Source organism: Triticum dicoccoides, chromosome 6A, assembly GCF_002162155.2.
Source record: "Triticum dicoccoides isolate Atlit2015 ecotype Zavitan chromosome 6A, WEW_v2.0, whole genome shotgun sequence".
Classification (NCBI taxonomy): Eukaryota; Viridiplantae; Streptophyta; class Magnoliopsida; order Poales; family Poaceae; genus Triticum; species Triticum dicoccoides.
Window position 1 is genome coordinate 215,026,405 of NC_041390.1, and position 23,045 is coordinate 215,049,449.

Sequence of the window (23,045 nt, forward strand, 5' to 3'; positions counted from 1 at the left end):
CGCGCGCCCTGATTGCTTCTGCCATGATTTGCTCTGTGTTTGGATGAGGAAGTAGACCAGCAGGAGGAAGAGAGGATCTCGGCCCGCGCTCCTTATTGGACTATTGAAATATGAAGCAATAAGAGATTAAACGTGTTTAGAAGAGAGAGACACTTTCTAGCTGATAGTAGATAGAGAGAAAGCAAGACACAATCAGTTCTAGAGATGATAAACCATAAGTTGTAGCCTTGTACAGACAAGGAGAAGTACAAGAACATGAGATGATGCAGAGAAGAGAGTGATATAGTGAGAATACATAAGTAAAGAGCTAAAATAAAACATACTTACAGCTTCAAAGAAATAGCATAATAAGTAGAACTTGAGATCTATGAAATAGAAATTGTCTGCATTGATCTGTTTTATATAGATGTGTAATTAGCTGCGCAATCATACATGGTCTGGTTAGTAGTTTGTTTGTCTTGATCATCTTGATGTTGAGTTTTGGGTTTACCTGGGAATGTTTATATGTGTGTGCAGTTGTTTTTTAATAGACTATTATTTTGTTTTAGTGTTTTAGTTTACAAATCTCTCATGAGGATCTTGCTATCCAACTGTATTTTCCCTTGGGAATCTACATATCCAGTGAAGTTGGGATAGGCTATGTTTATTTAGCTCTAACCGGTTTATTTCTTTTTTGTTTCGTAGTTTCTATGATTTCCAAGGGTGCTGCTCGGGTCAATGGATAATGAAGAAGTATATGACCAACTTTCCCCAGCTCCTACATCGGCTACTAACAATCTACCTGAGCAGGTATTTCTCAAATCTATAACGATCCAGATCTGCAGTTGTTCTCCCTTCGTTGATAATAGTAAATGATTGATTTTGCTTTTAGATAGCCTACCACGCAGGGGACTCATTAACCCATGAACCGTTGTTGATTTTTTCCTTTAATGCAACGCTCGTCGTTTCAATTTGATTCTGGAGGCTGCAAAATAACTAATAAAGGGACCCCATGGTTGTTCGCTTATTTGGATTGCGAATTCTTTGAAAAGAAGAGGGTGAGTCTTTCCCTTGTTCGCTTAATGTTGTGTGCTTGTGTTGTTGCTTTGCGGGCTACGACTACTACTTATGCTGCTAGATGCCTAGATGTGTGTGCTGCTTGTTATACATGTGTTCAATCTTTAGTGCTCTTTTGTTCTGGTTCTGCTGCTGCTTGTGCTGCCGCGATGTGCTACTGGCTGTTGCTGTTGCTTGTGTTGCTGCCATGTGCTACTACCTACTGCTGGTTGCTTCCTTATTCAGTTATTTTTGAAACTGAGTACTCTTTGTGAGAGGAGCCAATGAGATGAGCTTCATTTTTTATTTTTTATTTAAGAAGCGGTGAAAAGAGTTCGGATTTTAGTTCTGATCTATTTGCAAATAGCGGATTTCTGGAAAGACGCACAGATCCTCGACTCATTTCACCAGCAAATGTAGTTTCATTTTATGGTGTTGTTCGTGGTGATCCTAACAGTAAGAATTCATTTGGTTGTTGAAGACCGGAAATTCCCGGTGAGATCATCATATAGAGCAACAACCAAAGATCCTGTTGTTCGTGGTGATCCTGACAGTACAACAACAACCAAAGATAATCAAGCAATAGAAGATCTCCAGTAATTAGTGGATGTAGATTTGACTAAAGATAAGGAGACCTGTAGAGGAATTTATATGTTTGGGAATGGTTTTGATGGAAATCAGTGGATGGTAACCATGTCGTAGTGTGATGTAAGTGCCATTTGAATCTTGATGGTGGTGACCTGCTATTTTTTTCCTCTTTATTGCTGACATTTTGGTCTCTCGGAATATTTTAATGTCATTTGAATTCAGATAATTTTGTTACTCATGCATAGAGCCTTTGCATCTGAAAGGTGGTTTGCGCGATCGCAACCAATCTTACATGTGTTTGTATTTTTGTTTCAACGGGAACTTCTCATCAAAGGAACTGCAAGGGCCAACTCTCTTGTGACCGGTGACCTGACGGAGCCCTTTTTGGCGTGAACCGGTAACCTTATGGTGCTAACTAGGATGCATGCTTTGCTGCCTCTTTTACAGAGGTTGTTCATGTTATCTTAGATGCCACCGAGATGTACCGTTGTGCTTTCATGAAAGAAAATGCAGATGGGAACGAGGGTGCGCGGTGGTGAGGGATCAGCACCGGAGACGCAGGTCCGCAGCGGAGCGGGATAGGTGACAAGGACGACCTGTGACTCCTCATGGCAAAGGTAGTTTCTCGCATCCCCTCCCTGGCTCCCTTCCTCTGCTTCGCTGCTGCCGTAACCCCACCATCCGGCTCATGGAGAAGTCTCAGTTGAGGAGAGGGTGGCGCTGCCGTATCCATTCACCTCAGACGTTGTGTTTCCCTTTCCCCTTCCTCAATCTGCCTTTTCCCAGTTGTTCTCGCTTCTTTGAGCATGGGCTGATGTGTAGGCTTGATCTATTATTTTGCAGGTCTTGCTCGCTGTTGGTTGTAACATCATGGGCGGTGGTGAGGCATCAGCACCGGAGACGCAGGTCCGCGGCGGAGCGGGATAGGTGACAAGGACGACCTGTGACTCCTCATGGCAAAGGTAGTTTCTCACATCCCCTCCCTGGCTCCCTTCCTCTGCTTCGCTGCTGTCGTAACCCCACCATCCGGCTCATGGAGAAGTCTCAGTTGAGGAGAGGATGGCGCTGCCGTATCCATTCTCCTCAGACGTTGTGTTTCCCTTTCCCCTTCCTCAATCTGCCTTTTCCCGGTTGTTCTCGCTTCTTTGAGCATGGGCTGATGTGTAGGCTTGATCTATTATTTTGCAGGTCTTGCTCGCTGTTGGTTCTAACATCATCGTCTACCAGACAGGTTTGTCTGATTCGAGATTCAATTTTTTTTGCCCGCCCATGCATCTTTGGTTCTATCTGCTAGGCAGTTCTTTTCTTTGAATGGCGACATGTACTTCTATAGCTTGTTAATTCCTTCTCAGCTTGTTTCATTTTATATGCGTGTGTATGGACAAACTAATGTGTCTTTGTGTTGGTCGTTCCTTCCTTGCCGATATGGCAATTATTTTAGATGCTGGCCAGTTAAGGTTTGTTGCAAATAATAGTGGATGTTGGGCTGCCTCCACACCGCAAGAGATGGAGATGGTTGACGTCGGAACCGGTGGTTGAGGTCGAGTACGCCTCGTTGTTGTCGCCGTCTACATCCGTTACGGTGCTGCTGCAGTGGCTTTTCCTCTTCCTGTTGCTTTTATTCTCTCCTGTTATCCCTTGGTGTTCGTAATCTCAGGACGACACTTGATTTCAGTGTGAGGAACTTGCTGATGCTGGCACCAGATTCAGCAGGGAGGATATCTATGAGGCCTTTCATTCTTGTTGGATTCCCACACATCTTGCAAGTTCAAGGGGGTGAGCTCAGCTGAATGCGCGGTGACGTATTTTTTTTGTTTACTTTTGCATATTGCTGCTTTGATTAATATTCCACCCAAAGAATAATGTTTTTATATCTCTAATTTCTACTTTGGAGCAATGGATAGTTGTGCTTTAGTTCCTCTAGCTTTTTTTTTGAAGATGTAGTTCCTCTAGCCTTTTGTAGAAACTAGGTACCTCATGTACTTAGGTATATATAAGTCTTTTGTAGAAACTATTGTTAATATCTCAAAAATAAGAATGTTACCTTTTCCTTTACTTGTGTACTTGGAACCAAATTGTTCCTTACCAGTTGTATCGGGACACTATTTTATAAAAGATACAGCTTACTGTGCATTGAAACAATAGCCATGGAGTTTGGTCTTTGTATTATCTCTATATATTTGATTTGGATTTGTCCTGATTTAAGTAGAGAAGCCTCCATTAATACTGAACTGTTTTGTGTTCATTCTGTTGTTGTCTCTAGACATTTGTATTTTTGATAATCATTCTGAAACCAGGGTTCAAAGCGCTGAGAAAATATGGTTCTATTTCTCAATCTTGTGCTAATGCTTCAAAGGGAGATGTACAAAAAGAATCATAACTGTTGACGCATATCTACTAGCAGACTAAAAGGATTGGTTGCTACTCCATTCAATGACTATGTGATTAGCAAAGTGGCTCGCATCTTTCACTGGACATTTTGTTTATTAGTGTGTTTGCACAGGAACACTGGAATGCCCAGTAAGGTACTAAGGTGTTATGTAACTATCTGAACTCTTCTGCAGGCGTTGCTTCTCTGTTGTTTTTCTTTAGATCTGAACCATACCCTATCATAGATAAGATATGTTGGAGATTATCTTGACGATACAACTTTACAATCATAGGACATTCTATAGGAAATAAATAAGTATTATTGGGGAGGACGATGGTATGGAACGCATTTGTGCTTTGGGCAATGACAGTCCACCAAACAAACCCACCATTAAGTGCTGCTTAGATGATAAAGTCATCTTCAATGTACACTCTTTCAATACATGGCTTGCTCTCGGCCTTTGCACCATCCATTTATGCTAATATAGTCTGTCTTTTAATGCCAATGTATGCTATTACCAAATGATCTGATTATTTCTTTTAAGCATCAAGCTTTCATGTAATGGAATATAAGTATCTTTAAGTTGATTCAAAATCAATCTCATACACATGCTTTGAATGCTTGGCTCGCTCTTGCTTTTTACGCCATGGTCAAACGTGCAGCGATGACTCTATCTAATGTTTATCACTTTAATATGTGCCGGAATAATATTAATGTATACTCTTTCAATACATGACTTGCTCTCGGCCTTTGCGCCATTGGCGCAACTGGTCATCTAGTTGTTTCTAAAACCTCGAGAAGAAATGCTCTCACTGTCACGGTCGTCAATTCCAAACTGCCAAATCTACCACGCCGCATGTATACATGGGATCTGCCAGCGTAGCCTTACGCCAAGGTGCTTTCTTGTATTACTCTACCATACTGTATTTGTGGAGGAACCTGCCCCTAGATAGTTAGATTCGAGAATGAAATTGAGGTCACGAACACAGCATGACCTGCACGTTGTCGCCCTCGTCGTGAATCAATCCACAAGGATGCCGGCCGGCCATACTTCTCGCACAACCGGCTCAAGAGGGAATTTAAATATTTGATATAACAGATAATAACCATCCTAAAGTAACACTTCTGATCTGATCCATGACAAGTTTTCCATTTTTTAGATCAAATCGAAAGGCTAACTATGATAAAAGAATCCCCATCTCAATCCAAAGGAACGAGACAACACATACATCAAGAACATGCAGCGCGGAAGAAGAGATCGATGGAGGCGAACGGATACGTCATCGATCAACCAATTCACCGCGCGCCATGCTGCATCTATCTGCCGCTCAAGAGCTTGAGGTTGACGAGTATCGGCAGCACGATGACGAGGACGAGCACGGCGCCGGCTACGACGGCGATGCAGGCCCACTTGCGGCTGCTCTTCTGGTAGACGCGCGCGGACTCGAGCTCCACGGTGCCCCTGATCACGAAGGAGCTGGCGCGCGCGACGTGGGTCTCGATGTTGTTGAGCTGGTGGGCCTGCGCCTCCACCAGCGCCGCCATGTCCAGGAACACCTGGTGCAGCTCCAGCAGGCTGCGCTCGATGTCCTTCACGGCGTCGTGCCGCTCCTGGATCTCCGACACCGTGGCCATCACCTGCCCGCGCCCTTGGTCCCGCTGGATCGCCTTCTGCAGGAACGTCTCGCTCTCCCCCGACGCGATGAGCGCCTCGATCGTGCTCTCCTCCGCCGTCTCACCCGTCACCGTGTAGTACCGCCGCGCCACCGTCTCCTTGTACTCCGCCGCCATCCGCGTCCGAAGGCCCTGCGCTCTCTCCGGTCAGGTAGCTGGCTCGCGCGGGGCGAGGCAATGAACCAAGAAAACTCAATGTTTTACCTGGAAGTCGTCCATGAGGTCCTTGAGCTTGTTGCCGAGGCCGGAGACGACGGAGGAGCGGGTGCGGTCGGTGGAGGAGCCGGCGCCGCAGCCGGGGAGCTTACGGCTGGCGGCGTTGGCGCGGTCGAGGGCCTCGAGCTTAGCCTTGACGACCTTAGCGCGGCGGAGGACCTGCACGACGTCGCCGTCCATGCGGGCGCGGAGCGACTTGACGGCGCGGGCGTCGTGTGCGGTCTTGCTCTCCTCGTTCACCGACTGCAGCCGGCGGTGCATGGACTCGAGGCCGCTGATGTCCTCCTTGACGCCCTCCACGTCCTCGAAGAACTTGTCGAGGTTGGCGCTCTCGCTGCCGCTGCCGGCCTCCATCTCGTCCAGCGCCACCTGGTCCTTCAGGTCGGCATACTTCTTGAACGAGCTCGACGAGAAGAGGTCGTTCATCTCGGAACACCAGGCAGAGATCGATGGAGCTGAGCAGCCGGCAGAGCAAGAGCAGAGGCGGTGCGGCGAGAAACCGAGCTAGCTGGCTATAGGGGACAGGAGCAATGGCGCCGCCGGCTTATGGCCTTCTTAATTCCTCCATCGTGACACCAACTAATGCGGCGACAAGTGTAGCACAGCATTACAAATTCAGGAGCTGTGGCAACGAGAGATGAGGAGGGGAGGGAGTGAAGGGTGCCAATTGGCGGGGGGAGAAGAACACTCACGAGTCACGACCTCTCTGGCATCCAAGGGAATGGAAATGGACGTGCGGAGAGGTACAAGTCCATCCGGGTTGACTGGGTGCAGGGAACGCGGGGACAAGGCCAACGTGCGGCATGCACGGCTGGATGTCTCGCACGGTGGCGCCACGTCCATAATTACTTTTTTTTAGGATTCGTCTGTGGGTGCAGCTAGGTCTTAGTCAACTAAGACTTAGCCCAAGTTTCAATCTAGTGACATAGTACTCCTATATAAAAAAGAGAAAAGAAAAACTAAAAAGAAAATTTTACATCGATCTTCATGCAAGATCAATGACATATAACGTTGATTGAGACATAATTAGCCTCAGTCGACTAAGACATAGCAAAATTGTTCGTCTATAATTACTAGTAGGTAGTACTAGTAGATCGTTGATGGCGCGTGTTGCCGGACCCATTGCTGTTTCGCTAGAATAATAAGTTTTTTAATAAATAATGTGCACAAATAAAATGTGGAAGAATAGCACAAAAACTGTTAGAATAAAACACTAATTCAAGATCATAGACGACACATCGAGGCACGATATTTGTTAACGAGGTTCACCGGTATGGCTACATCTCCGAGGCATGACTATTGACGCTCCTCCCCAAGATACCGCAACACTGGCCGTCCGAGCGCCGGCACAAGCCATCGGCTCCCCCGCGTACCTGTTGCTATCAAGTCGTCATCATAGGTTATAACGTGTGGTGCCCCTTCATATATAAGAGGCCTAGAATACAAGTGTCCGACTCCTATACAACGCGTACCTAACCACACCAATTACAACTCTAAGTCCACGTAACCCCTTGCGTACATAATATATTCGACACAAATATAACAAACTCCACCTTGACGAATATCCTCCATCATCTAGAAGTCATCCATGCTCGAACCTTCATGTACTCCGGACTTGGGTTGTCTTCTTTGTAGCTTACTGAGAGCTACCCAATGGGCCAGACCCGCCGCCACCGTGAGACTCCACTGCTACTCTTGCAGCTCCACTCTCTATGGCTCCACCTGCAATAGTGCTCCCTTGCAACTTGTAAAGATGCGAATCCGTCCTCTCTCCTATCATCACGGTCACCCCATCTTCCATGATTTTCATGGTCTTCTTATTCTAATCAAAACGGAATTTCATACCACCATCATGAAGAACACCAAGCGAAATTAGATTCCTCCTTAGCCCTGGCACATGCTGTTGGGAACGTAGTAATTTCAAAAAAAAATCCTACGCACACGCAAGATCATGGTGATGCATAGCAACGAGAGGGGAGAGTGTTGTCTACGTACCCTCGTAGACTGAAGAGGAAGCGTTGACGCAATGTAGAGGAAGTAGTCGTACATCTTCCCGATCCGACCGATCCAAGCATCGTTACTCCGGCACCTCCGAGTTCTTGGCACACGTTCAGCTCGATGACGATCCCCGGACTCCGATCCAGCAAAGTGTCGGGGAAGAGTTCCGTCAGCACGACAGCATGGTGACGATCTTGATGTACTACCGTCGCAGGGCTTCGCCTAAGCACCGCTACAATATTATCGAGGACTATGGTGGAAGGGGGCACCGCTCACGGCTAAGAATATGATCACGTGGATCAACTTGTGTCTCTAGGGGTGCCCTCTGCCTCCGTATATAAAGGATCAAGGGGGGGTGCGGCCAGCCAGGAGAGGGCGCGCCAGGAGGAGTCCTACTCCCTCCGGGAGTAGGATTCCCCCCCTTTCCTAGTTGGAATAGGATTCGGGAGGGGGGAAAGAGGAGAGAAAGAAGGAAGGGGGGCGCCGGCCCCCTCTCCTTGTCCTATTCGGACTAGGGGGGGAGGGGCGCGCGGCCCAGCCCTGGCCACCTCTCCTCTCTTGCACTAAGGCCCACTAAGGCCCATATACCTCCGGGGGGTTCCGGTAACCTCCCGGTACTACGGTAAAATCCCGATTTCACCCGGAACTCTTCCGATATCCAAATATAGGCTTCCAATATATCAATCTTTATGTCTCGACCATTTCGAGACTCCTCGTCATGTCCGTGAGCACATCCGGGACTCCGAACAAACTTCGGTACATCAAAATGCATAAACTCATAATATAACTGTCATCGAAACCTTAAGCGTGCGGACCCTACGGGTTCGAGAACAATGTAGACATGACCGAGACACGTCTCCGGTCAATAACCAATAGCGGAACCTGGATGCTCATATTGGCTCCTACATATTCTACGAAGATCTTTTATCGGTCAGACCGCATGACAACATACGTTGTTCCCTTTGTCATCGGTATGTTACTTGCCCGAGATTCGATCGTCGGTATCTCAATACCTAGTTCAATCTCGTTACCGGCAAGTCTCTTTACTCGTTCCGTAATACATCATCTCACAACTAACTCATTAGTTGCAATGCTTGCAAGGCTTATGTGATGTGCATTACCGAGAGGGCCCAGAGATACCTCTCCGACAATCGGAGTGACAAATCCTAATCTCGAAATACGCCAACCCAACATGTACCTTTGGAGACACCTGTAGAGCACCTTTATAATCGCCTAGTTATGTTGTGACGTTTGGTAGCACACAAAGTGTTCCTCCGGCAAACGGGAGTTGCATAATCTCATAGTCATAGGAACATGTATAAGTCATGAAGAAAGCAATAACAACATACTAAACGATCGGGTGCTAAGCTAATGGAATGGGTCATGTCAATCCGATCATTCACCTAATGATGTGATCCCGTTAATCAAATAACAACTCTTTGTCCATGGTTAGGAAACATAACCATCTTTGATTAACGAGCTAGTCTAGTAGAGGCATACTAGTGACACTCTGTTTGTCTATGTATTCACACATGTATTATGTTTCCGGTTAATACAATTCTAGCATGAATAATAAACATTTATCATGATATAAGGAAATAAATAATAACTTTATTATTGCCTCTAGGGCATATTTCCTTCAGTCTCCCACTTGCACTAGAGCCAATAATCTAGATTATACAGTAATGATTCTAACACCCATGGAGCCTTGGTGATGATCATGTTTTGCTCGTGGAAGAGGCTTAGTCAACGGGTCTGCTACATTCAGATCCGTATGTATCTTGCAAATCTCTATGTCTCCCACCTAGACTAGATCCCGGATGGAATTGAAGCGTCTCTTGATGTGCTTGGTTCTCTTGTGAAATCTGGATTCCTTTGCCAAGGCAATTGCACCAGTATTGTCACAAAACATTTTCATTAGACCCGATGCACTAGGTATGACACCTAGATCGGATATGAACTCCTTCATCCAGACTCCTTCATTTGCTGCTTCCGAAGCAGCTATGTATTCTGCTTCACACGTAGATCCCGCCATGATGCTTTGTTTAGAACTGCACCAACTGACAGCTCCACCGTTTAATGTAAATACGTATCCGGTTTGCGATTTAGAATCGTCCGGATCAGTGTCAAAGCTCGCATCGACGTAACCGTTTACGATTAGCTCTTTATCACCTCCATAAACGAGAAACATATCCTTAGTCCTTTTCAGGTATTTCAGGATGTTCTTGACCGCTGTCCAGTGATCCACTCCTGGATTACTTTGGTACCTCCCTGCTAGACTTATAGCAAGGCACACATCAGGTCTGGTACACAACATTGCATACATGATAGAGCCTATGGCTGAAGCATAGGGAACATCTTTCATTTTCTCTCTATCTTCTGCAGTGGTCGGGCATTGAGTCTGACTCAACTTCACACCTTGTAACACAGGCAAGAACCCTTTCTTTGCTTGATCCATTTTGAACTTCTTAAAAACTTTGTCAAGGTATGTGCTTTGTGAAAGTCCAATTAAGTGTTTTGATCTATATCTATAGATCTTAATGCCTAATATGTAAGCAGATTCACCAAGGTCTTTCATTGAAAAACTCTTATTCAAGTATCCCTTTATGCTATCCAGAAATTCTATATCATTTCCAATCAGTAATACGCCATCCACATATAATATCTGAAATGCTACAGAGCTCCCACTCACTTTCTTGTAAATACAGGCTTCTCCAAAAGTCTGTATAAAACCAAATGCTTTGATCACACTATCAAAGCATTTATTCCAACTCCGAGAGGCTTGCACCAGTCCATAAATGGATCGCTGGAGCTTGAACACTTTGTTAGCTCCCTTTGGATCTACAAAACCTTCTGGTTGCATCATATACAACTCTTCTTCCAGAAATCCATTCAGGAATGCAGTTTTGACATCCATCTGCCAAATTTCATAATCATAAAATGCGGCAATTGCTAACATGATTCGGACAGACTTAAGCATCGCTACGGGTGAGAAGGTCTCATCGTAGTCAATCCCTTGAACTTGCCGAAAACCTTTTGCGACAAGTCGAGCTTTGTAGACAGTAATATTACCGCCAGTGTCAGTCTTCTTCTTGAAGATCCATTTATTCTCAATTGCTTGCCGATCATTGGGCAAGTCAACCAAAGTCCATACTTCGTTCTCATACATGGATCCCATCTCAGATTTCATGGCTTCAAGCCATTTTGCGGAATCTGGGCTCACCATCGCTTCTTCATAGTTCGTAGGTTCATCATGATCTAGTAGCATGACTTCCAGAACGGGATTACCATACCACTCTGGCGCGGATCTCACTCTGGTTGATCTACGAGGTTCAGTAGTATCTTGTTCTGAAGTTTCATGATCATTATCATTAGCTTCCTCACTAATTGGTTTAGGTGTCACAGAAACAGGTTTCTGTGATGTACTACTTTCCAATAAGGGAGTAGGTACAGTTACCTCATCAAGTTCTACTTTCCTCCCACTCACTTCTTTCGAGAGAATCTCGTTCTCCAGAAAGTTTTCGAATTTAGCAACAAAAGTCTTGCCTTCGGATCTGTGATAGAAGGTGTATCCAATAGTTTCCTTTGGATATCCTATGAAGACACATTTTTCCGATTTGGGTTCGAGCTTATCAGGTTGAAGCTTTTTCACATAAGCATCACAGCCCGAAACTTTCAGAAACGACAACTTTGGTTTCTTGCCAAACCACAGTTCATAAGGCGTCGTCTCAACGGATTTTGATGGTGCCCTATTTAACGTGAATGCGGCCGTCTCTAGAGCGTATCCCCAAAACAATAGCGGTAAATCAGTAAAAGTACGATTACGACGTTCGGACACACCATTACGCTGTGGTGTTCCGGGTGGCGTGAGTTGCGAAACTATTCCACATTGTTTCAAATGTACACCAAACTCGTAACTCAAATATTCTCCTCCACGATCAGATCGTAGGAATTTTATTTTCTTGTTACGATGATTTTCAACTTCACTCTGAAATTCTTTGAACTTTTCAAACGTTTCAGACTTGTGTTTCATTAAGTAGATATACCCATATCTGCTTAAGTCATCTGTGAAGGTGAGAAAATAACGATATCCGCCATGAGCCTCAACATTCATCGGACCACATACATCTGTATGTATGATTTCTAACAAATTTGTTGCTCTCTCCATAGTACCGGAGAACGGTGTTTTTGTCATCTTACCCATAGGGCACGGTTCGCAAGTACCAAGTGATTCATAATCAAGTGGTTCCAAAAGCCCATCAGTATGGAGTTTCTTTATGCGCTTTATACCGATATGACCTAAACGGCAGTGCCACAAATAAGTTGCACTATCATTATTAACTCTGCATCTTTTGGTTTCAACACTATGAATATGTGTGTCACTACTATCGAGATTTAATAAGAATATACCACTCTTTAAGGGTGCATGACCATAAAAGATATTACTCATGTAAATAGAACAACCATTATTCTCTGATTTAAATGAATAACCGTCTCGCATCAAACAAGATCCAGATATAATGTTCATGCTTAACACTGGAACCAAATAACAATTATTTAGGTCTAATATTAATCCCGAAGGTAGATGTAGAGGTAGCGTGCCGACTGCGATCACATCGACTTTGGAACCATTTCCCACGCGCATCGTCACCTCGTCCTTAGCCAATCTTCGCTTAATCCGTAGTCCCTGTTTCGAGTTGCAAATATTAGCAACAGAACCAGTATCAAATACCCAGGTGCTACTGCGAGCATTAGTAAGGTACACATCAATAACATGTATATCACATATACCTTTGTTCACCTTGCCATCCTTCTTATCCGCCAAATACTTGAGGCAGTTCCGCTTCCAGTGACCAGTCTGCTTGCAGTAGAAGCACTCAGTTTCAGGCTTAGGTCCAGGTTTGGGTTTCTTCTCTTGAGCAGCAAGTTGCTTGCTGTTCTTTTTGAAGTTCCCCTTCTTCTTCCCTTTGCCCTTTTTCTTGAAACTAGTGGTCTGTTGACCATCAACATTTGATGCTCCTTCTTGATTTCTACCTCTGCAGCTTTCAGCATTGCGAAGAGCTCGGGAATAGTCTTATTCATCCCTTGCATATTATAGTTCATCACGAAGCTCTTGTAGCTTGGTGGCAGTGATTGGAGAATTCTGTCAATGACGCAATCATCTGGAAGATTAACTCCCAATTGAATCAAGTGATTATTATACCCAGACATTTTGAGTATATGCTCACTGACAGAACTATTCTCCTCCATCTTGCAGCTATAGAACTTATTGGAGACTTCATATCTCTCAATCCGGGCATTTGCTTGAAATATTAACTTCAACTCCTGGAACATCTCATATGCTCCATGACGTTCAAAACATCGTTGAAGTCCCGATTCTAAGCCGTAAAGCATGGCACACTGAACTATCCAGTAGTCATCAGCTTTGCTCTGCCAGACGTTCATAACATCTGGTGTTGCTCCAGCAGCAGGCCTGGCACCCAGCGGTGCTTCCAGGACATAATTCTTCTGTGCAGCAATGAGGATAATCCTCAAGTTACGGACCCAGTCCGTGTAGTTGCTACCATCATCTTTCAACTTTGCTTTCTCAAGGAACGCATTAAAATTCAACGGAACAACAACACGTGCCATCTATCTACAATAAAACATGAATAAGCAAGACACTATCAGGTACTAAGTTCATGATAAATTTAGGTTCAATTAATCATATTACTTAAAGAACTCCCACTTAGATAGACATCCCTCTAATCCTCTAAGTGATTACGTGATCCAAATCATCTAAACCATGTCCGATCATCACGTGAGATGGAGTAGCTTCATTGTTGAACATCACTATGTTGATCATATCTACTATATGATTCACGCCCGACCTTTCGGTCTCCGTGTTCCGAGGCCATATCTGTATATGCTTCGCTCGTCAAGTATAACCTGAGTATTCTGCGTGTGCAACTGTTTTGCACCCGTTGTATTTGAACGTAGAGCCTATCACACCCGATCATCACGTGGTGTCTCAGCACGAAGAACTTTCGCAACGGTGCATACTCAGGGAGAACACTTCTTGATAATTAGTGAGAGATCATCTTATAATGCTACCGTCAATCAAAGCAAGATAAGATGCATAAAAGATAAACATCACATGCAATCAATATAAGTGATATGATATGGCCATCATCATCTTGTGCTTGTGATCTCCATCTTCGAAGCACCGTCATGATCACCATCGTCACCGGCGCGACACCTTGATCTCCATCGTAGCATCGTTGTCGTCTCGCCAATCTTATGCTTCCACGACTATCGCTACCGCTTAGTGATAAAGTAAAGCATTACAGCATGATTACATTGCATACAATAAAGCGACAACCATATGGCTCCTGCCAGTTGCCGATAACTCGGTTACAAAACATGATCATCTCATACAATAAAATTTAGCATCATGTCTTGACCATATCACATCACAACATGCCCTGCAAAAACAAGTTAGACATCCTCTACTTTGTTGTTGCAAGTTTTACGTGGCTGCTACGGGCTTAAGCAAGAACCAATCTTACTTACGCATCAAAACCACAACGATAGTTTGTCAAGTTAGTGATGTTTTAACCTTCACAAGGACCGGGCGTAGCCACACTCGGTTCAACTAAAGTTGGAGAAACTGTCACCCGCTAGCCACCTTTGTGCAAAGCATGTCGGGAGAACCGGTCTCGCGTAAGCGTACATGTAATGTCGGTCCGGGCCGCTTCGTCCAACAATATAGCCGAACCAAAGTATGACATGCTGGTAAGCAGTATGACTTATATCGCCCACAACTCACTTGTGTTCTACTCGTGCATATAACATCAACATATAAAACCTAGGCTCTGATACCACTGTTGGGGAACGTAGTAATTTCAAAAATTTGCCTACGCACACGTAAGATCATGGTGATGCATAGCAACGAGAGGGCAGAGTGTGATCTACGTACCCTTGTAGATCGACAACGGAAGCGTTAGCACAACGTGGTTGATGTAGTCGTACGTCTTCATGGCCCGACCGATCAAGCACCGAAACTACGACACCTTCGAGTTCTAGCACACGTTCAGCTCCATGACGATCCCCGGACTCCGATCCAGCAAAGTGTCGGGGAAGAGTTCCGTCAGCACGACGGCGTGGTGACGATCTTGATGTACTACCGTCTAAGGTCTTTGCTTAAGCACCGCTACAATATTATCGAGGGCTATGGTGGAAGGGGGCACCGCACACGGCTAAGAATATGATCACGTGGATCAACTTGTGTCTCTAGGGGTGCTCCCTGCCTCCGTATATAAAGGATCAAAGGGGGGTGCGGCCGGCTAGGAGAGGGCGCGCCAGGAGGAGTCCTACTCCCTCCGGGAGTAGGATCCCCCCCTTTCCTAGTTGGAATAGGATTCGGGAGGGGGGAAAGAGGAGAGAGAGAAGGAAGGGGGGCGTCGCCCCCCTCTCCTTGTCCTATTCAGACTAGGGGCGAGGGGCGCGCAGCCCAGCCCTGGCCACTTCTCCTCTCTTCCACTAAGGCCCATATACCTCCGGGGGGTTCCGGTAACCTCCCGGTACTCCGGTAAAATCCCGATTTCACCCGGAACTCTCCTGATATCCAAATATAGGCTTCCAATATATCAATCTTTATGTCTCGACCATTTGGAGACTCCTCGTCATGTCCGTGATCACATCTGGGACTCCGAACAAACTTCGGTACATCAAAATGCATAAACTCATAATATAACTATCATCGAAACCTTAAGCGTGCGGACCCTACGGGTTCGAGAACAATGTAGACATGACCGAGACACGTCTCCGGTCAATAATCAATAGCGGAACCTGGATGCTCATATTGGCTCCTACATATTCTACGAAGATCTTTTATCGGTCAGACCGCATGACAACATACGTTGTTCGATTTGTCATGGGTATGTTACTTGCTCGAGATTCGATCGTCGGTATCTCAATACCTAGTTCAATCTCGTTATCGGCAAGTCTCTTTACTCGTTCTGTAATACATCATCCCACAACTAACTCATTAGTTGAAATGCTTGCAAGGCTTAAGTGATGTGCATTACCGAGAGGGCCCAGAGATACCTCTCTGACAATCGGAGTGACAAATCCTAATCTCGAAATACGCCAACCCAACATGTACCTTTGGAGACACCTGTAGAGCACCTTTATAATCACCCAGTTATGTTGTGACATTTGGTAGCACACAAAGTGTTCCTCCGGCAAACGGGAGTTGCATAATCTCATAGTCATAGGAACATGTATAAGTCATGAAGAAAGCAATAGCAACATACTAAACGATCGGGTGCTAAGTTAATGGAATGGGTCATGTCAATCCGATCATTCACCTAATGATGTGATCCCGTTAATCAAATAACAACTCTTTGTCCATGGTTAGGAAACATAACCATCTTTGATTAACGAGCTAGTCTAGTAGAGGCATACTAGTGACACTCTGTTTGTCTATGTATTCACACATGTATTATGTTTCTGGTTAATACAATTCTAGCATGAATAATAAACATTTATCATGATATAAGGAAATAAATAATAACTTTATTATTGCCTCTAGGGCATATTTCCTTCAGTTCTATCTCCAGCGTGGTGTCCTCCATAAGCCTCGGAATGACACTTGCGTAGGATCTGTTCTTGTTCATGCTTAGGTACACAACGTCTAATAACACCATCTACTCCTTCTTTATAAAGATGTGGGTCATCCCAAAAGTAATGTCTTAAATCATAGAAAAACTTTTTCTTTTACTGGTATGTGAAGCTAGGTGGTATAAACTTAGCAACAATATAATTAGCATAATCAGCATACCATGGAGTACTACGAGAAGTACTTATAACATTTAATTGTTCATCAGGAAAGCTATCATTAATAGGTAGTGGGTCATCAAGAACATTCTCTAACCTAGACAAGTTGTCTGCAACGGGGTTCTCAGCTCCTTTCCTATCAACAATATGCAAATCAAATTCTTGTAGCAAGAGAACCCATCTAATAAGTCTAGGTTTAGCATGTTTCTTTTCCATAAGATATTTAATAGCAGCATGATCAGTATGAATAGTTACTTTAGAATCAACAATATAAGGTCTGAACTTATCACAAGCAAATACAACTGCTAAAAGCTCTTTTTCAGTAGTAGCATAATTTCTTTGAGCATTGTCTAGAGTATTACTAGCATAATGAATAACATTTAATTTCTTATCAACTCTTTGCCCTAGAACAGCACCTACAGCATAATCACTAGCATCACACATAATTTTAAAGGGTAAATTCCAATCAGGTGGCTGAACAACAGGTGCAGAGACTAATGCTTTCTTAAGTGTTTCAAATGCTTCTACACAATCATCATCAAAGACAAATGGTATATCTTTTTGCAATAAATTAGTCAGAGGCCAAGAAATTTTTGAGAAGTCCTTAATGAACCTCCTGTAAAATCCGGCGTGACCAAAGAAACTTCTTATACCTTTGATGTCCTTGGGACATGGCATCTTTTCAATAGCATCGACCTTGGCTTTATCAACTTCAATACCTCTTTCAGAAACTTTGTGCTCCAAGACAATACGTTCATTAACCATAAAGTGGCACTTTTCCCAATTCAAGACAAGATTAGTTTCTTCACATCTCTGTAAAACTCGATCAAGATTGCTCAAGCAATCATCAAAAGAGGAACATTAAACGGAAAAATCGTCCATGAAAACCTCACAAATCTTTTCACAAAAGTCAGAGAATATAGCCATCATGCATCTTTGAAAGGTAGCAGGTGGATTACATAGACCAAAAGGCATACGTCTATAAGCAAAAGTACCAAAAGGGCATGTAAAAGTAGTCTTTGATTGATCTCTAGCCGACACAGGTATTTGAGAGAAACCAGAATAACCATCTAGAAAGCAGTAATGTGTATGTTTGCATAGTCTTTCTAGCATTTGATCAATAAAAGGTAAGGGGTAATAATCTTTCTTAGTAGCTTTATTTAATTTGCGGAAATCAATTACCATTCTATAACCTGTGATAATTCTTTGTGGAATCAATTCATCTTTATCATTAGGAACAACAGTAATACCTCCCTTCTTAGGGACACAATGGACATGACTTACCCACTGACTATCAGCAACGGGATAGATTATACCTGCCTCCAGAAGCTTGAGTATTTCTTTTCTTACCACTTCTTTCATTTTAGGATTCAGACGTCGTTGAGGATCACAAACTGGTTTGGCATCTGCTTCCAAATTTATTTTATGTTGACATAGAGTGGGACTAATGCCCTTACGATCATCAAGAGTATATCCAATAGCAGCACGATGCTTCTTCAGAGTTTTCAATAATCTTTCTTCTTCATGCTCTGAAAGGTTAGCACTAATAATAACAAGATATATCTTCTTTTCATCAAGGTAAGCATATTTAAGATTATCAGGCAAAGGTTTAAGCTCAAATACGGGATCACCCTTGGGTGGAGGAGGATCCCCTAAAATTTCAACAGGCAAATTGTGTTGCAGAATAGGTTCCTGTTTAAAGAATATTTCATCTATTTCCCTTCTTTAATTCATGAACATATCATTTTCATGGTCTAGCAAATAGTGTTCTAAAGGATCACTAGGAGGTACGGCAATAGAAGCAAGACCAATAATTTCATCCTTACTAGGTAATTCTTCCTCACGATGTTGTTTACTAAATTTAGAGAAATTAAACTCATGAACCATATCATCCAAGCCAATAGTAACAACATTCTTTTTGCAATCTATCCTAGCATTAACAGTGTTCAAGAAGGGTCTACCAAATATAATGGGACAAAAGCTATCTTGCGGAGAAGTAAGAACAAGAAAATCAGCAGGATATTTAGTTTTCCCACACAAGAGTTCAACATCTCTAACAATTCCAATTGGTGAAATAGTATCTCTATTGGCAAGTTTAATTGTGACATCAATACCTTCTAACTCAGCAGGTGCAATCTCATTCTTAATTTCTTCGTATAAAGTATGCGGTATAACACTAGCACTCGCACCCATATCACATAAGCCATGATAACAATGATCTCCTATTTAACAGAAATAACAGGCACGCCTACCACAGGTCTATGTTTATGATACGTCTCCAACGTATCTATAATTTTGATTGCTCCATGCTATATTATCTACTGTTTTGGACTATATTGGGCTTTATTTTTCACTTTTATATTATTTTTGGGACTAACCTATTAACCGGAGGCCCAGCCTAGAATTGCTGTTTTTTGCTTATTTCAGTGTTTCGGATAAACATAATATCAAACGGAGTCCAAACGGAATAAAATCTTTGGAAACGTGATTTTCTCACCGAACGTGATCTAGGAGACTTGGACCCTACTGCAAGGGATCAAAGAGGTGGTCACAAGGGTGGGGGCCCCCCTAGGGTGCGCCCCCTGCCTCGTGGGCCCCTCGGTGCTCCACCGACGTACTCCTTCCTCCTATATATACACACGTGCCCCCAAACGATCAAAACAGGAGCCAAAACCCTAATTCCACCGCCGCAACTTTCTGTATCCATGAGATCCCATCTTGGGGCATGTTCCGGAGCTTTGCCGGAAGAGGGTCGTCATCACGGAGGGCTTCTACATCATCCTAGCCCCTCCGATGAAGTGTGAGTAGTTTACCTCAGACCTTTGGGTCCATAGTTAGTAGCTAGATGGCTTCTTCTCTCTCTTTGAATCTCAATACAAAGTTCTCCCCCTCTCTCGTGGAGATCTATTCGATGTAATCTTCTTTTTGCGGTGTGTTTGTTGAGACTGATGAATTGTGGGTTTATGATCAAGTCTATCTATGAATAATATTTGAATCTTTTCTGAATTCTTTTATGCATGATTGGTTATCTTTGCAAGTCTCTTCGAATTATCCGTTTGGTTTGGCCAACTAGATTGGTAGTTCTTGCCATGGGAGAAGTGCTTAGCTTTGGGTTCGATCTTGTGGTGTCCTTACCCAGTGATAGAAGGGGCAACAAGGCACGTATTGTATCGTTGCCATCGAGGATAAAAAGATGGGGTTTATTTCATATTGCATGAATTTATCTCTCTACATCATGTCATCTTGCTTAAGGCGTTACTCTGTTTTTAACATAATACTCTAGATGCATGCTGAATAGCAGTCGATGGGTGGAGTAATAGTAGTAGATGCAGAATCATTTCGATCTACTTGTCACGGACGTGATGCCTATATACATGATCATGCCTAGATATTCTCATAATTATGCTCAATTCTATCAATTGCTCAACAGTAATTTGTTCACCCACGGTAGAATACTTATGCTCTTGAGAGAAGCCACTAGTGAAACCTATGGCCCCCGGGTCTATTCTCATCATATCAATCTCCATCACTTTTATATTGTTTTGTTTTTTTACTTTGCCTTTACTTTTTACTTTGCATCTTTATATCAAAAATACCAAAAATATTCTATCTATCAGATCTCATCTCGTAAGTGACCGTGAAGGGCTTGACAACCCCTAATCGCGTTGGTTGCGAGTAGCTATCGCTTTGTGCAGGTACGAGGGACTTGAGCGTGGGCTCCTACTAGATTGATACCTTGGTTCTCAAAAACCGAGGGAAATACTTACGCTACTCTGCTGCATCATCTCTTCCTCTTCGGGGAAAACCAACGCAAGCTCAAGACGTAGCAAGAAGGATTTCTGGCGCCATTGCCGGGGAGTCTACGCAAAAAGTCAATATACCAAGTACCCATCATAATCCCTATCTCTCGCATTACATCATTTTCCATTTGCCTCTCGTTTTCCTCTCCCCCCAATTCACCCATGCCGTTTTATTCGCCCTCTCTCTCTATCCTCCCTCTCTGTTTGCCTTTTTGTTTGATCGTGTGCTAGTTTATTTGCTTGTCGTCATGGATAGTCTCATATCTTCTCCGTTGTCTCCCGAGAGTGAAGTTCTAAATTTTAAACAAAGGGAGGGATAAAATCTAAAAGATGCTTGGTATAGAATTTGTAATGCTCAAAATAGATCTACCAGGAAACAATCTACCTTAATTCTTCTTCGCAATTTTTATGTAGGTGTTAATCCTTGGTATAGATATATCCTTGATACCATTACCGGAGGGAACTTCTTGGGTAGCCATACTTTTGATTCTTATAATGCTATGATAGATTTATTTGGCTCACCACCTCTTTTGGTTAATGGAACCATGTTAACTTTGGAGAATGTTATGCAAAGACTTGAAATTATTGAAAATAAAGTTGCTACTATTGAATCAATTGAAAATCTAGATAAAAAGATCCACAACCAAATTACTCAATATGGATCTAAGGTAGGAATGACATTGAAAAATATTAAGGAAAAGGAACCATAGTTAATGAGAAGATGAACTTATATTCTACTAGAATTGATAAACTTGAGGGTATCATTGCAAATTTGGGAACCACCTTTTCTTCTGTAAAGAATACTCCTAGTCCTCCTACTAAAATTGCCAAGCTTATGTATGTTCCTAAAAATAAGGGTGAATCATCTAGTAAGGAAACTGCTGATCTTAAATCTATAAGTATTCATCCCAATCTTTTTGCTATCATTAAAGAACCATTTATTACAAATGAATTTTTCGATCTTGTGCCTAAAAGTTTGATAATGAATAAAGAGAAAGAAATTCCTAAAGATGGTAGATGCCTAATTGAAGAATTACCTACCAAAGATGGCAATACCTAGATCTATCCTTACTTGTTATGCCTAGCTAGGGGCGTTAAACGATAGCGCTTGTTGGGAGGCAACCCAATTATATTTTTATTCCTTGCTTTTTGATCCTATTTAGTAATAAATAAATTATTTATCCTTTGTTTTGGTTGTGTTTTTTGTGTTTAAATAGTGTTTGTGCCAAGTAGAACCGTTGGGAAGACTTGGGGAAAGTCTTGTTGAACTTGCTGTAAAAAATAGAAACTTTAGCGCTCACGAGAACTGCTGTCATTTTTATTTGAAGAGTGCTATTTAGTTAATTCTTTTTGCAGATGATTAATAGATAAATTCCTCACGTTCAAAAATTTATTTTAGAATTTTTTGGGTTCCAGATCTTGCGCTAGCTACAGATTACTACAGATCATTCTGTTTTTGACAGATTCTGTTTTTCGTGTGTTGTTTGCTTATTTTGATGAATCTATGGCTAGTAAAATAGTTTATAATCCATAGAGAAGTTGGAATACAGTAGTTTTAATACCAATATAAATAAAGAATGAGTTCATTACAGTACCTTGAAGTGGTCTTTTGTTTTCTTTCGCTAACGGAGCTCATGAGTTTTCTATTTTGAGTTTTGTGTTGTGAAGTTTTCAAGTTTTGGGTGAATTCTTTTGATGGATCATGGAACAAGGAGTGGCAAGAGCCTAAGCTTGGGGATGCCCATGGCACCCCCAAGATAATCCAAGGACACCAAAAAGTCAAAGCTTGGGGATGCCCCGGAAGGCATCCCCTCTTTCGTCCACTTCCATCGGTAATTTGCTTGGAGCTATATTTTTATTCACCAACATGATATGCGTTTTGCTTGGAGCGTCTTGTATTATTTGTGTCTTTGTTTGTTAGTATGCCACACTCATCTTTGCTGTACAAAACTTTTGAGAGAGCCATACATGAATTAAAATTTGATAGAACGCTCTATGTGCTTCACTTATATCTTTTGAGCTAGATAATTTTGCTCTATGTGCTTCACTTTTATCTTTTGAGCTAGATAATTTTGCTCTATGTGCTTCACTTATATCTTTTGAGCGTTATAATTTTGCTCTATGTGCTTCACTTAGATCTTTTAGAGCACGGTGGTGGATTCGTTTTAAAGAAACTATTGATCTCTCATGCTTCACTTAAATTAATTTGAGAGTCTCTTAATAGCATGGTAATTTGCCTAATAATAATATGCTTGGTATTCAAGATTTGTGAAACTTTATTTTGAGTGTGTTGAATACTAAGAAAAGATTGAAGCATGATAATTGTTTTGAGATATGGAGGTGATAATATTAAAGTCATGCTAGTTGAGTAGATGTGAATTTAAAGAATACTTGTGTTGAAGTTTGTGATTCCCGTATCATGCACGTATGGTGAACCGTTATGTGATGAAGTCGGAGCATGATTTATTTATTGATTGTCTTCCTTATGAGTGGCGGTTGGGGACGAGCGATGGTCTTTTCCTACCAATCTATCCCCCTAGGAG

At 42.8% G+C, this 23,045-nt stretch overlaps 1 protein-coding gene and 1 long non-coding RNA gene across 2 annotated transcripts; one reads left to right on the forward strand and one right to left on the reverse strand.

The window, feature by feature from the left end:
• The first annotated feature begins 2,470 nt into the window (after nt 1-2,470).
• On the forward strand, nt 2,471-3,538 carry LOC119315019. The gene is made up of 4 exons (XR_005152539.1): nt 2,471-2,585; nt 2,812-2,854; nt 3,065-3,205; nt 3,299-3,538. It is a non-coding gene; the product is annotated as an uncharacterized LOC119315019 (long non-coding RNA).
• A 1,541-nt stretch (nt 3,539-5,079) lies between these two features.
• On the reverse strand, nt 5,080-6,544 carry LOC119319027 (syntaxin-124-like). The gene is made up of 2 exons (XM_037593546.1): nt 5,873-6,544; nt 5,080-5,800 (listed from the first exon to the last, which is right to left on the reverse strand). Exons 1-2 carry the CDS (start codon nt 6,308-6,310, stop codon nt 5,312-5,314), a joined length of 927 nt encoding a protein of 308 aa, XP_037449443.1. The 5' UTR covers nt 6,311-6,544; the 3' UTR covers nt 5,080-5,311.
• Nucleotides 6,545-23,045: the final 16,501 nt, after the last annotated feature.

Coding starts and splice junctions, on each gene's coding strand:
- LOC119319027 (XM_037593546.1), bottom strand. CDS start 6,310: ATGAACGACCTCTTCTCGTCGAGCTCGTTCAAGAAGTATGCCGACCTG. Junction 5,801..5,872: donor ACCTCATGGACGACTTCCAG/GTAAAACATTGA, acceptor GAGAGAGCGCAG/GGCCTTCGGACGCGGATGGC.